The 13,633-nt window shown below is 38.2% G+C and overlaps 5 protein-coding genes across 6 annotated transcripts; 3 read left to right on the top strand and 2 right to left on the bottom strand.

Annotated features, from left to right (window-relative positions):
* Window positions 1-46: 46 nt before the first annotated feature.
* Window positions 47-1,000, bottom strand: RpL31 (ribosomal protein L31). Its single transcript, XM_017621299.1, has 3 exons — window positions 937-1,000; window positions 390-651; window positions 47-317 (listed from the first exon to the last, which is right to left on the bottom strand). Exons 2-3 carry the CDS (start codon window positions 614-616, stop codon window positions 167-169), a joined length of 378 nt encoding a protein of 125 aa, XP_017476788.1. The 5' UTR covers window positions 617-651; window positions 937-1,000; the 3' UTR covers window positions 47-166.
* A 114-nt stretch (window positions 1,001-1,114) lies between these two features.
* LOC108366828 (transmembrane protein 234 homolog) lies at window positions 1,115-1,771 on the top strand. 2 transcript variants are annotated; one of them, XM_017621303.1, is made up of 3 exons: window positions 1,115-1,215; window positions 1,268-1,570; window positions 1,638-1,771. In XM_017621303.1, the coding sequence occupies exons 1-3, from the start codon at window positions 1,200-1,202 to the stop codon at window positions 1,718-1,720; spliced, it is 402 nt and encodes a 133-aa protein (XP_017476792.1). In that variant the 5' UTR covers window positions 1,115-1,199; the 3' UTR covers window positions 1,721-1,771. The 2 variants fall into 2 exon arrangements, with proteins under 2 accessions (XP_017476792.1, XP_017476793.1); XM_017621304.1 differs by having other exon boundaries at window positions 1,178-1,215; window positions 1,271-1,570.
* Window positions 1,753-3,624, bottom strand: Urod (uroporphyrinogen decarboxylase). The gene is made up of 5 exons (XM_017621302.1): window positions 3,416-3,624; window positions 2,820-3,104; window positions 2,605-2,763; window positions 2,230-2,529; window positions 1,753-2,169 (listed from the first exon to the last, which is right to left on the bottom strand). Exons 1-5 carry the CDS (start codon window positions 3,428-3,430, stop codon window positions 1,858-1,860), a joined length of 1,071 nt encoding a protein of 356 aa, XP_017476791.1. The 5' UTR covers window positions 3,431-3,624; the 3' UTR covers window positions 1,753-1,857.
* A 4,146-nt stretch (window positions 3,625-7,770) lies between these two features.
* On the top strand, window positions 7,771-9,880 carry LOC108366829 (death-associated protein 1). The gene is made up of 4 exons (XM_017621305.1): window positions 7,771-8,020; window positions 8,130-8,208; window positions 8,953-9,041; window positions 9,115-9,880. The coding sequence occupies exons 2-4, from the start codon at window positions 8,163-8,165 to the stop codon at window positions 9,268-9,270; spliced, it is 291 nt and encodes a 96-aa protein (XP_017476794.1). The 5' UTR covers window positions 7,771-8,020; window positions 8,130-8,162; the 3' UTR covers window positions 9,271-9,880.
* Window positions 9,881-11,314: 1,434 nt separating this feature from the next.
* LOC108366830 (coiled-coil domain-containing protein 103) lies at window positions 11,315-12,248 on the top strand. The gene is made up of 2 exons (XM_017621306.1): window positions 11,315-11,558; window positions 11,652-12,248. The coding sequence occupies exons 1-2, from the start codon at window positions 11,410-11,412 to the stop codon at window positions 11,752-11,754; spliced, it is 252 nt and encodes an 83-aa protein (XP_017476795.1). The 5' UTR covers window positions 11,315-11,409; the 3' UTR covers window positions 11,755-12,248.
* Window positions 12,249-13,633: the final 1,385 nt, after the last annotated feature.

Genomic DNA, 13,633 nt, shown 5'->3' on the forward strand with positions numbered 1-13,633 from the left:
CGCTCATCACTTTTTATCAGAGAACTTTAATGCTTCCTTTACTCGATTCACGTTGTTTTTGCAAATAAAAAATGAATTTATTATCGTTAATCTGTACTTTAATAAACTCCTAAACCCGGACGATGTTATTTAATTGCTTCATTCATGCAATATTTTAAAGTTTTGTTTAGTCATCGCTGGATTCAACATTTTCTGTTTGCAGGTTCTTAAAAGTGGAAACAGGCACATATGTCACCAGTGTGTACAGTTTGTTGGGTGAATCCTCGTCATCGTTTCTCCTGCGAGCAAGACGTACACGCACGCGCACTGGAGTTGAACTGGGGAAAAGAATATTGCAATTAGTAAAAAACAAAAGTTGCTTTATTTATGTACATATGTACAAAACTTACCGGATACCCTTGGACCAGATGTGCTTATTCAGGCGAGTGTCGATCCTCACATCGTTGGTGCCCATTTCCTTCTCAGCGAACTTGCGGATTTCCTTAATGGCCCGAGGCGCACGTTTTTTGAAGCCAATATTGTGTACACGCTTCGACAAGTGAATCGTGCACTCGCGAGTAACCACCTCATTGATGGCAGATTTGTTACGTTTCTCAACCTTTTTTGTTTTCGCCATTTTTGGACCGGAATTTCTTGCCTGCTAACAAACCCCTGAAAAACCAAATAAAGACCTTTTGTGAGCATTTATTTGGAGTTCAATGTGGGTAAAAAAATAAATTGAACGCCAATAATAATGTTTTGGAAAATCATCACCGATCATTCTGCACTTTTCTAAATTTTTATTTCTCGTCCATTCGACACATTTGATGGAAAAAATTATGAGATTTTCCAACTAATGGGAAATCTCCGTGCATAATTTTACACATTTTATCAATTAGAATTTGCAGAATTTCACGATGTTTTACGATATTTATTAGGAAATTTTCAACAGCCAACCTATCGGAAATGAAAGCCTGACGTAAAAGAGTCTGACAGCCGTCAAATGGAAACGTCAACGCCATTTTGCTCTAATTTGACATTTAATAGAGAGGTTATAATGATCATGGCGACATCAAGTAGTGATGTTTGCATGATTTAAAGTGAAAGCAGTTCTCTGACTATACGTTCCCTGATACTAAGCAACGCGCCATCTATATTTCAAGTTTTAGTATACTCTCAAATCAGCTGATCTTAAAATGTAAATAAACAAATCCCTTAATATGCTTAACACGGTTTGTAAGTGAATATTTCACTAAAAATCCATAAATTTACAAACTTTTTTCAACAGTAGGGCTTGTAGTTGTTGGCTTGCTGTGGGGGGCCACAAATCCCTTCATACGTCTTGGCAGCGAAGGCATTGACAATGTGGATACTGGTTCACGGTGGCGTAATCTGTGGCTGGAGGTCCGCATGATAAGCACACGCTTTCATTATTGGATACCATTCCTCTTAAACCAGTTGGGAAGCGTTTTGTACGTGTGGACCCTACAACATATAAATATAATCGTAGCTGTACCTGTTGCCAATTCGCTGAGCTTTGTATTCACTGCTATAACAGGGTACTGCTTGGGAGAAAAGTTGCCCGGAAAGTGTAAAGATGAGCAAATCTATTGTACGTATGTATATACTAATATACCTAAACAATCTTCTAATTGCAGCTGTCACAATCGGTACGCTATTAGTCTGCTTGGGCAGCTCGCTAATGTTATATGACAAAATGAGTCCCGACCAAGATGTGTAATAGGAGAATGTATTGAATAAAACGATTTCTTTGTAATGTTTAACAACCTAACAACCAAAACTTTTATTTACTGCAACACAATAAGCCACTATAGATTAAATAAACAGTGCTATACCATTGATTGTTGGCACCCATTTTCAAATAGCTTTATGTACAGCGTCCACTAGGGTTTCCATACTTATTATAGGCGTTTGGGGAGTAATACCATGCCCAAGATTAGCTATATAGCGATCTTTTCCAAATTTTCGTACCATCTCGGTAGTCAGCGCACGTATTTCTACTGGCGTCTTGTACATATCCTGTGGATCCAAGTTCCCTTGTAAGGTTATGTTAGGTCCCACTTCTTTCCGTGCCTCAACAGGATCAACTGTCCAGTCCAAGCCTATAACATCATATCCTAAAGTCGCTTGTTCCTTTAGTGAATGCCCCGCGCCTTTAGCGAAAATAGTCTTCAAATAAAACCAAGTTATAAAGTTATACAGCAGTTGCAGTGAATACTCATTACTCACCATAGGTACTACTGGTATTGACTGCTGCTTCAAGCGTTCGTCTAACTTATCGCGAATTTCTTTTAAGTAAGGCACAGCCCACTTTAGAAAATCTTCCTTGCTTAAATTTTCCGCTGACGATTCGAAAATTTGCAGTAGTTGCGCACCGGCTTTCACCTGCATTTCTAAGTAATCAATAATGGCATTCGTTAACATGCTTAGTAGCATTTTCGAGTCCTCGGGGTAATCCGTAAGCCAAGCTTTTGATTTTGCCATGGTTTTGCTGCCGCCTCCTTCAATCATGTATCCCATCAAAGTCCACTGCAGTCGAAAATTCAAGCATTGCAGTATAAGTATTACCGTTCTTTAATCGTAATTATAGTATCAAAGACTTACCGGTGCTCCAGTGAAACCAATAAGTGGCACACGCCCTTCCAACATATGACGCATCATAGTAATAGCATCGCCTACATATGTCAACCGTCCTACGGCGCCCTCCGGTGTGAGCTTAGCTAAGTCTGCAGGCGTTTGTAATGGCTCAGGAAACACTGGTCCCTATAATTAAAGCTTTCAGTTATGAACAAATGAAGAGGTTTTTCCTTCTAACTCACCACACCCGCATGCATTTCCACTATCATACCTAGAGCTTGAGGTATCACCAAAATATCGCAAAATATGATAGACGCATCCAAATCGAAGCGCCGCAGTGGCTGCATTGTTACCTCACAGGCCAATTCGGGGGTACGGCAAACGGTAAAGAAATCATGTTGCTTGCGCACCTCTTGGAACTCAGGTAGATAACGCCCTGCTTGACGCATCACCCAGACGGGCACACGATCAACGGGTTCACCCCTCGCCGCGCGGAGGAGATTATCATTTTTTAGTGGGGGGAAATTCTAAATGGATAACAATAAATATATCTTATATATATTTTCTAAGTAATTTGCAGTGTCATGGCTGTTCACTATTATGCGTATATGGTAATTTTTAACAAAACATATGTATGTGCATACATACATGTTGTTTTATCGCGCACGTGCCGGCAACAGATATTAAAGCGTATAGTATATATATTAGGGCACAATACATTGCTTTTTCTCTTAAAAGTTTAAAGGAATTATTGAACTTAAGTATCATTCAATGATGTAATTTATTCAACTCATTTAAAATTGTCTTCTTTTCATTGTCCCACTTCACTATTACTTACCTTTGTGTCTTTCATTTTCTTCCGTGTTAAACAGTTGTCCAGTATATTTTATGCTTTCTATTGCGTGCTGCGGCCCAAACTGTCAGCTTTTAATAAGGTTTGCTTTAATTTATATTTATTAAAAGTTAAATTCCTCTATATATTGGCCGGTAAATAGACAACATAAATAGTTCGCCTTCTCTTATCAACTTTTATTTTCTTTTTGGAAAACCTCAGGGTTGTATCGTGCTCAAGGGATATTCAGCGTTGCCGCGAGCTTGAGAAAAAAGTTGCCAAGCCGAAAAAGCATCAAAAGTAAACACTACTGTAATTTACTAAACTTTTATTTGAAAAACAAATACTAAATAAAGTTTTATAATTAAATCTATAGTTATAAAAAATTTTATATTACTTGCTTTAAGAAAAACAGAGAATCCATATGCTTATTTGCATAACGATAAACAAACTATAGGGCTCCTAAAGGCAGATCCACATAGAACTTTGGCGTTGGCGTTGATTAACAGCTGACTATGAATACACACAATTATATGGACATGTCCACATATCAACGGCAACGCCAACGCCAAAGTTAAAGCACACAAAAAGATGGGCATCTCTCATCTTTTTGCGGGCGTTGTTAATCAGCTGTTGCAAAAAAATAAACTTATGTGAATTATTTTTAATTTTTAATCAAATGTAGGCAAGAAATATAACTTTTCATGCAATTATTGATATGAAGTATTAATTTATCTGTCGTTAGTACGTTAATTTAGTGGTCAAAGCATTCGCTGCCAAGCGTTCATTGTAGTAAGCATACTTTTAACGTGCGCTCTGTCAAACCAACGCCAACGCCAAAGCCAACGTGAACGGCAACGCTGGGCATATTACCTGAATCGTGGTCAGGGCTGCCAACTATACTAAAGGGACGCTCAAACAGACGCGGTATTGGAAGTGCGGTACAAGGCGGTACATAATACCATGTTCTGACCGACATCAAAAACATGTTTTCGTCGCTAAAACTGGTTTTCGACCTAAAACTTGTGTTTTCATCCATGTAAAATCTGTCAAACGAAAACCAGTTTTCGCCGAAAACTCACATTCCACTCATTCCAATCGGTGTCTTCACTATTTTTTTTTTTTTCGATTATTCCTCGAAGTGGAAGTCATATTATATCATTTTAATACGCCATTTCGGATTTATTATTAATTGGCTGGCCAAAGTAAAATAAGAATGAAAGTAAGAGGTTGCTAATGAAAGGAAAATGAGGGAAAAGCATTTTGGTCTTGTTTTTGTGTAGCAAAACTGTAATCAGAGGATGTAAAAAATGTCAACGAAAGCACTAACCGCCGGTGTGAACAGCCTTCATCCCACAATCCCAAAACTTGTTTTTAAAGGGGTTTCCTTGTCGGNGGAAAATGAGGGAAAAGCATTTTGGTGTTGTTTTTGTGTAGCAAAACTGTAATCAGAGGATGTAAAAAATGTCAACGAAAGCACTAACCGCCGGTGTGAACAGCCTTCATCCCACAATCCCAAAACTTGTTTTTAAAGGGGTTTCCTTGTCGGTCAGAACATGATATAACTATACTATGTACCGCCTTGTACCGCACTTCCAATACCGCGTCTGTTTGAGTGTCCCTTTAGCTATGAAGTGCCATATTGAGGACAAAAAAGTCCCAAAATGTGCCAAATACAAAAATAAAAGCGCCAAAAAAGTTCTATTCTTTTTATTTCCTCCCATTTAGCATTAAAATTATAAACACATTCCTAAATCATAAGTAAGATAAACTATGGAAATGAAAAAATTTTAGTTGAGAAAAAGAATACACGCTAAGGATTTCACAAAAATCTATACAAATATCACTACATATTTTTCCAAATTGTCATTTGGCACTTTGTGCCAAATTGAAAAGTTGTGCCATTTGAAGGAAAATAGGGCCAAAAATGACACGGTTTAAGCGAAGTTGGCAGCCTTGATCGTGGTGTATTTTCTTAATCATTCCAGGGGCTTGATGACATTGGAAACAGTCTGGAATACTGGCTTTGTTTCTTTTCTTTTCTAGGGTCGGCAGGGTTAGAAGGAAGGCAAGTCCCATTCGGACTAAATGAAGTGAAAAAGCGGAGCAGAAAATCCAATTCCGTATTAGATTTTTTTTATGTATATTGACACGTCAAAACTTGCCTTTTTAGTTAAAAAAAAATTAAAATAATGCATAACAATAGCCTTTAATCGTGTCCTTCAACTATATTATTTAGTAAAGTAAAAATTTTCCATATTATATAACATTCTAAGCCCTTGTTTTTATTGGTGAACGTTAGTTCAATTTTTTAGTTTGAAAATAGAACTCCTGAAGGGGTTTAAACAAATTATTCATCGGGTAATTTCAGGAAGTTCCTGAACAAATGAAGAAAAAATTAAAAATAAGATGTGTTTGATGACAGAGATATACATACCTTCTAAGTCAATAAGAATCAGAAACTTACTAGGCCAATATCTAAAAAAAACCGTGATATAACTGAAGTGAAAGTGCATTCAATCCTCATTTGAATACTATTTCTTGGCCGTATAGATAAAAATTAGAAATTTCAAAAGTTAAAAAATTATATACGTGCATTAAAAACCGATTTTTTCAATCAATGTTACAAAATCTTCATTTGTAAAGGCCAGTATGCAGCTCTCAAGAAAAGGGTCAAGAAAAAAATTTCCATTATTTCATGTGTATGTGTCCAAGAAATTTTGACATCTGATACTTCATCAGCCTATTGCCTCACATTTTCCTCAAGGAATAATGGGAGGAGCATATATATCTGTTGTAAGCACGGGTTGCCTTGTGCTCTGTTTTCACTGACAAAAAATTAGAAAACCGTAGTAGAAAGCGTAGCAAATTTCTTAAGAACTGCGTGCTGCCTCAAGAAAATTTTACACAAGAAACTTTCTCCTCAGTGCAGCTTTGAAAAAAATCCCTCTCAGAGTCAGTTAATGATTCATTAACGGCATTTAATGAACATTAAAGTTAAGTAAAGAAAAGTCTTTACTTAACATTTTAACGATTGACTTTGACAATTTTTTATTCAAATAAGATGCCATTATGCAAAACAAGAGCATTTATTTTCTCACATTTGGGGCGTGTGTGAATCGGTAACAAAGTTCTATGGGGAAAGCTGGTGAATAATTCTTTTACTATGTAAAATGTTTTGGAAACAGTAAATTTTTGATAACCGCAGATTTATGCAGAATATAGTATTGCAAATCGAAGTGAAATTAATTTCATAAGAAAACATCTACCATCATCGATTACAACTCATCAGTTTAGGCTTTTATTTAAGGAAAAATGACACACATCAACCACCTTTGCGATTGGTAAAATTTTCTGTGCATTTGTAAAAAACTTCACTAGCTTCATGATGTACAAAAATTTTTTTCACCTCATACTTGTCCAAAATTTACACGCCGCGAACTTTGTTACCGATTCACACACGCTCGTAGCAATAAAATAAAAACCACATTTTTAAAGCAAAAGTGTACCTAAACATTATAAACCTGTGGTTTATACTTTAGAAACTAGAAAATTTCAGTTAGCGAAAAAGTGGCTCCCCAAACCCCCCCTAAACGAAGGAGGATGAACGCCGCTTTATGAAGTCACCCCTCACCCCCCTGGCCACCCCTAAAGACCTCTTGGGAGCTGTTTGAAAATAGGAGAATTTTAGATTTTTTGCAAGGAAAAAACAAAGTTAAACTTGCGTCCGAAGAAGGGGGGCTGAACAGCTTTTGCAGAGAACATCTTTCTGCGTAGGCGGCCTTCGGCCGCGCTTAGGGATTATAACCCTTACTACGTAGAATTCTCCTTTCTGTGTGACATAACTGGCGCTACCGCCCCAGTGATGTAACCTTGGGAAAGGATGAGGTAACTAGAATTCCCTTTCTGTGTGGTAAACCTGGGGCTGCCGCCCCAGTGATGTCTATTTTGGTTACTGGGTGTTTTATAAAAATATCTTGTATATAAAAATGTATATACAAATTTATAACAAAAATTTGCAACAAACACCATATTTCCAACCAACATTACTGTTAAATTAGTGCACAGATTTAGTAAATTAAATTTTTGTAATAAAGCGTGAAATGTTGTCTACAAGTGTGTGTAAAAGGTTTTTGATTCGATTCACGCGTTTGGGCACAACAACCCAAAATCGTTGTACAAATTCATAAAGAGTACCCTAGGAATGTGTTTCTAATTTTAATTCTAAATGGAAAGAATTACACATTTTTTGGCACTTTTATTTTTCTATTTGGCACATTTTGGTACTTTTTTGTCCTCAATATGGCACTTTATAACTAAGGAAAGCTGGCAGCCCTGTAGACACGTATGAAAAGATGAACAAAAAGCCCACAATCAAAATATCTGAGCAAAAAAGTGCTTTCGTGTCACAGAAAGAACAATACAGTTGACGCAACAACAAATTTCCACACACCAAACAACTCCAAAACAAAATCCAATCAGATTGGTCAGAAGCAAAACCGATAAAGCAAGAACAAAGTGGAGAAGTTGTTGCAATCTTGAAAAGTTCTAAAAATATCTACATTTGCACATATATTAATTGGCCAGCAGTGAAGAAAGCAGAAAACACAGGTGCGTAATTTACAAAAGGCAAAAAATATATAATTCTTTGTTATTCCAAAAGTGCTAATCATTACTTTTTTCATAATATTACGTGAATTTGGGAACAATAAACAAACAGTAAGAGAACTTGCAAGTAGTTTGAAAGTAAAATATGGCAGACGAGCAACCTAATCTTGTAGCTGGACACCCACCAGCAGGTATGTGGATTTCATGAAGCTTAAAATTATTTATACATTTATACATACATATATATGCAACCTGCCAATTTGTTATGTTATCCATTTTTAAGCTATTTGCATATAAGGGTGTTGTAAAAATTGCGCAGTGGGCAGGCCTGTTTAAAGTAAAAACGGGCAAACAAAATGCCATTGAATTATATTTAGTCTGCCACAGTACTCCAGGATTTAGACAGATACAGTCAGACTTAGTCCTGGAGATAGTACTGAAGATATTAGATCTGTTCAATGAGTGCACTAAAAGTGTAGTACAGTGCGGTGCAAAACAATATGTGACATTTAGCGAAAGCAATCACATGCGTTTAGTGCAGGAAAACCCCTCATCGAACGCATTTTCTCGCAGTGGAGTACTCTATTTTGTTCATTCTGGAGTACTGGGGGGCTACTCTGTAATGCGATGCGAAAGAGAAATGCGATGCGATAGGCTACAGCATATAACATACGACGTATTAGCCTTTCGCATCGCATTGCTCTTTCGCATCGCATTACAGGATAGCTGCGGTACTCGCCGTGGCCAACTTCAAAGGCCCGTAAATCTCCCGCAAAATCTTTCTCTCTGATACCCCAGAGCCGCCCAATCGGATGTTGTTATTGTCCATGCTTCTGCGCCCTATACATATTTATTTATTGGAATGTTGAAATTGGTGGCTTATCAAAGTAAGAAAATGTACTCATGACTAATGCTCATCTTCGTTTTCTTAACAGTTAGGGCAGGTGGTATGCGCATTGTGCAACACAAGGCGCCTACAGCAGAGCGCCCAGCAAAGGATGCCGAGGATTGTACAGGATTGACGGTAAAGACTTTGAATACATATTGTCTATATACACGCATAGCTATGCTACTTACATACATAATGTATATTTTAGCAACCAGTTGCTGTCAATAGCACGTCTGTGAGCGGTGCTCCCGTTAAGGGCAATATTGATTATACACCACAGGCCGCACAAGTGGCCCATTCACCTAAACCACCGGGGTTTGTTGCACATAAGCCCCAAATACATATTCAACAACCTCGTAAATGAGAGTATGTGACACGCTCCTGTCGTTCAAAGCCTCAAATTATGCAACGTCAACAAATGCAACAACAACAGCTACAACAGGAACAGCCAAAACATTCCAATTCAAAGGAACAAAAACGGGAAAAGATTCATTCTCAGCGTAGGCAACAGAAGCGAGATGCGTAAAATATAAGCAAAGAAATTTATATGAAAAAAAACATTAAAAAATAATAATTTTATAAAGCAGGGGGAACTAAACAAAATAAGTTGCAACATTTAAACATTTATTAACTAATGCTCTTGCACTTATTTTAAACTTAACACAAGTTTTGAATTATAGTTCCAAAGAATAATAGAAATTTGTAGTCGTAAGACAACTAAAATTATTTTCGCTAGCATTTGCACCAATTAAATGTAGCACCGATAGTACATACTATAGTGCCGAATTCAACAGAGCAAAAATTCAATATTCCTGAAGATAATACTATATAGTAATTTAACGTCAAAATGTAACCGCAGTTATTTTCATTAATTTCATTCCAGTCGCAATTAACTTTTTGAGGTACCCAGTTTTGTAGAAAGTATACCTATACATACATATATACAAATAAAAGGTGATTTTTTTAAACTATTATCACGAAAAACACATTTTATTATTTGGTACTATCGATTAGGACGAACTCGAAAATGTGTACTGTATGCACATACGTAAAAAAACCATAATTTACACTTTGTCCGAAAACGCAACGAGGCAACGTGGCTAGTGTTTTTTTCAGGCTTATAGCAGATTTCGTTCAGAACACTAATGTTGAAGTAATTACTTCCGTATAAACCGTAAGTAAATGCTTCAAATATGTATGATTTCTATAAATTAAAGAAGCAACTTTAAGAGAACTCCAAAAGGCCTTCTGAAGCAGGCCCTTCTGCTAGGCCTTCCATGGGTAGCGAAAAAAGAAGCCTTTCAATTTGTGCCACTCTATACAAAAAAGAAAGGAAAAAGGAATAATGTAGAGTGGAAGGCCTCTTGACTCTTAGGAAGGCCTTTCGGAAAGGCTTTTAACTCCTGAATTTATCTACAAGGAAGTTAGTAAGTCTAGGCCTCATAGTTTCGGAGAAACAAAAATTTAAATCTCACCATTGTCGGTGATTTCGGAACCTTTTTCTTTGAAATAGAAGGCGTAGAGAAATTATATTGACTCAAACAGAATCAGCATCATAAAATCTCTCTAAGTATGACTTTTATTTTTATCTTATCTCAGAAACCAAGGGGCCTAAAAACATTTTATTTGCGGTCGATTGTATGGTCGATTTTCCTCAGTGAAATGCTGGCTCTGTTATGTCCCAATAAACTATAGGTACTAAGTATGTACATATGTATGTATGTACATATGTACATATGTATGCACAGATATTACTAAATACGAACGTACAAGCATTTATGAGTAATTCCAAGTGCGGTCCAATCTCTAGAACTATGTTATCAACGTGGGATGCACACTAACACGCAATTTCTATTGCAATTAAACTATTAAACATGCACTTATCTTATTAACCTACATTTTACATTGCAGTGTGTTAATAATTTTCATTCACAATTGTAAAATCTATAATTCGCACATGCTTTTTCATGTTAAGATCCACTTAAATTAACAAGACAAACCTTTGGTAGGTGCCTCTCTGAGCTTCGGTGGTCCGGGGTGCAGACTTCAAATCTGTAGTCGATTAGCGTCGAAGTGGTTCGATTCCACCTGAGGGGCGTACACATTTCATTTTAGTTTGATTGTGTTTTCAACGTCTTATGAATTAATTAGAATTACCTATTTTTTGGCATTAATTATCATCTCACTATCAACCACTCTGTAGATAAGTTGTAGAGTTAGAAATTCTTACACAAATATTTTTGCGGGAAAACAAAAAACTTGCAGCATCGCAATGCATCCATTTGTGCGTTGGAATTTCATGTACATTTTTCGTTTTCCGTTTTTAGCGGAAAACCACAGACAGTTTAGGTGCCAGTGTACTATCGAACGTCATTTAATATCCAAGATAGCAATTGAATCGATCAAACAATCGCAGGAAATTGCGTGAAAGTTTAAATATTTTTCATTTGTTTTCTTGTGTTTTCTTGCTTAAAAACTTTTATCACACATAAAAAGGCTAGTAATGCCGCAAGCAGTTAAAATTACGCCGGAAGAACTGTTGAAACTTCGCGATGATTGTATGGAACGACTACGCGAAGCAAAAATCCATGAGTTGCGTAATGATGCTAAGTTGCGAGCGGTAAATACAACTCAAACTTACGACGAATTCAAGTAAGGGAATCCACTATGAATATAGTGAATATTTATAGTTATACGTGCATATGTACGTACTTATATTAATTAAACGCAACTTCCTTTCAACAGAGACATTGTGGATGCTGCACATTTGCAACCGGTAAGTAAGCGGGATAAAATGAATGCGAAAACGAAGAGTCGTTTGTGGAATTCAGCAGCACGTGAAGAATAGGCTGAACTCACACACTTGTATACACGTGCTTAAGGACGTACTATAGATGCAAAAATATGTATGTACATATCGTCACTTTAATTCACAAAGTCCATAACCAACACTTTTCGAAACTGCGTTTTTCACAGATTTTTGTAAAAAGTTGTAAAATTTTAGCAAAAATTGTAAAGTGATAGTACCAAAAACAACGCAGTTAGATGCCACTTTTGAAAAAGCCCTACCTGTTTTTGATACTCTTTTTTCATAACCTTTTTTGCTTCTCCTGCAAAAGAAAAAAATTTGTTAACTAGGGCCTTTGTGAATTAAGGTAACGATATATAATAATAATAGTTTTTAAATAAACTAACTTTATATGATGATGAATTTTATTTGGAGGTATGGTCATATTGACGGAGGAAGTTGGTTCATAGATAATATCTAACGAAGTTTTATTGAAAAATTTGGCTACTTTTATGGAAATCAAATTAGTTATAACCAGGGACCTATTTCATAAAAGTGACAGGTGCGACAATTGTCGATCATTCCCACGACAGCCGGTTCTACGTACCGGAATGACTCGGGTTTTACCCTACCAAGGGCTGTTGTTTCGGCGATCTAACCCCGTTTAGGTCGGCGAAGTATCTCAGAAGTTGTTCGTCCATAGGGCTACATTCACTACGTATTCTTCTACTCAGGGCTGGCATCGAGTCAAACCCAGGGCCAGAAACCTACACCTGCTGTGTATGCCGGACGACTACACCACAACTCCACCTCAGTCAAGTCTAATGCCTGCGAGGGGTGGAGTCACCTCAGAGTCTGCTCGGGACTACGGACACACCGACAGTGGACCACGTCGTACGTGGCCCCCTGTTGCTCAAACAGAGCAGCCTCCACGGCTAACCTCAGTCCACCCGAGCAGCTTCACACAGTCTCCACAGCACAACAACATAACAACACAATAGACCACAACACAACCACGGCAGACCACAAAACACACACAACCGCACCACCACCCACACGCCGCCGCCAACAACTCCTGGTTCCCCCTACAATCTGCACGGTATGTCAGACCAGGATATTCCGTAATGTGATATCAGTAAAGTGCAACACCTGTCTTGGCTGGTGCCACTTTAGGGCATGCTCAGGTCTGCGTACCACGCGAGATTGGACTGGGAACTTCGAGGGCCCGTGTTGCGCTGCTCGGTCGCAGACCCCAATTGCGACGCCTCCCGCCACCACCACAGAGCGGCAATCGTCACAGCAGCGCACACAGCCAACGGCGGTAAGAACACACACATCACTTACACCCCACATCACGACACGTCTCCCGAACCACATGAAGCTCCTTCAATTTAACTGCAACGGGCTACAGAGCAAGATTGAGGAGATAACCGTCTTCATGTGTCGGCATGGTATATTGATAGCTGCGGTCCAAGAGACGAAGTTGCACAGCAATTCAACTTTGTTGAATTGCGCCGGGTACAACGTGCACCGTCGAGATCGCGAGCGAGATAATGGTGGTGGCTTAGCGTTCATCACGCACCACACCGTGCAGTATCGTCTTATCGAAGCAGACATCGACCGCAGGGATACCACCCTAGAATGTCAGGGCATCGCTATCCGGTCAGGCGATGTCGAGCTCGAAATATTTAACATATACATACCCCCTGTCACCTGCTGCCCGGCAGGATATCACCCTGATATAGGTGCGCTCCTCAGAGGTGAAAACCGTATGGTAGTATGTGACTTTAACGCGCACCACGATCTTTGGCACTCAACGACGCACCCACCAGGATTATGAGTAACTGCAGTAGCTCGCCAGACATCACCATTGTCAGCGCTGGTCTGATAAACAGCATAACATGGCGACCTATGCTGACTTTAGCATCAGACCACCTAC

Source organism: Rhagoletis zephyria, unplaced genomic scaffold (assembly GCF_001687245.7).
Source record: "Rhagoletis zephyria isolate East Lansing unplaced genomic scaffold, Rhagoletis_zephyria_1.1 Rzeph_scaffold_02413, whole genome shotgun sequence".
NCBI classification, from domain to species: domain Eukaryota; kingdom Metazoa; phylum Arthropoda; class Insecta; order Diptera; family Tephritidae; genus Rhagoletis; species Rhagoletis zephyria.

What these genes read in the sequence shown, in the direction of transcription:
- RpL31 (XM_017621299.1), bottom strand. Translation starts at nt 616, where the DNA reads ATGGCGAAAACAAAAAAGGTTGAGAAACGTAACAAATCTGCCATCAAT. An exon ending in ATCTGGTCCAAGGGTATCCG is followed by an intron (nt 318 to 389) that starts GTAAGTTTTGTA and finishes TCTTTTCCCCAG; the next exon opens with TTCAACTCCAGTGCGCGTGC.
- LOC108366828 (XM_017621303.1), top strand. An exon ending in AGAAAAGTTGCCCGGAAAGT is followed by an intron (nt 1,571 to 1,637) that starts GTAAAGATGAGC and finishes TTCTAATTGCAG; the next exon opens with CTGTCACAATCGGTACGCTA.
- Urod (XM_017621302.1), bottom strand. An exon ending in TGGAAATGCATGCGGGTGTG is followed by an intron (nt 2,764 to 2,819) that starts GTGAGTTAGAAG and finishes CTTTAATTATAG; the next exon opens with GGACCAGTGTTTCCTGAGCC. An exon ending in CAATACCAGTAGTACCTATG is followed by an intron (nt 2,170 to 2,229) that starts GTGAGTAATGAG and finishes TTTTATTTGAAG; the next exon opens with ACTATTTTCGCTAAAGGCGC.
- LOC108366829 (XM_017621305.1), top strand. Translation starts at nt 8,163, where the DNA reads ATGGCAGACGAGCAACCTAATCTTGTAGCTGGACACCCACCAGCAG. An exon ending in AGCTGGACACCCACCAGCAG is followed by an intron (nt 8,209 to 8,952) that starts GTATGTGGATTT and finishes TTTTCTTAACAG; the next exon opens with TTAGGGCAGGTGGTATGCGC. An exon ending in AGGATTGTACAGGATTGACG is followed by an intron (nt 9,042 to 9,114) that starts GTAAAGACTTTG and finishes TGTATATTTTAG; the next exon opens with CAACCAGTTGCTGTCAATAG.
- LOC108366830 (XM_017621306.1), top strand. Translation starts at nt 11,410, where the DNA reads ATGCCGCAAGCAGTTAAAATTACGCCGGAAGAACTGTTGAAACTTCGC. An exon ending in CAAACTTACGACGAATTCAA is followed by an intron (nt 11,559 to 11,651) that starts GTAAGGGAATCC and finishes TCCTTTCAACAG; the next exon opens with AGACATTGTGGATGCTGCAC.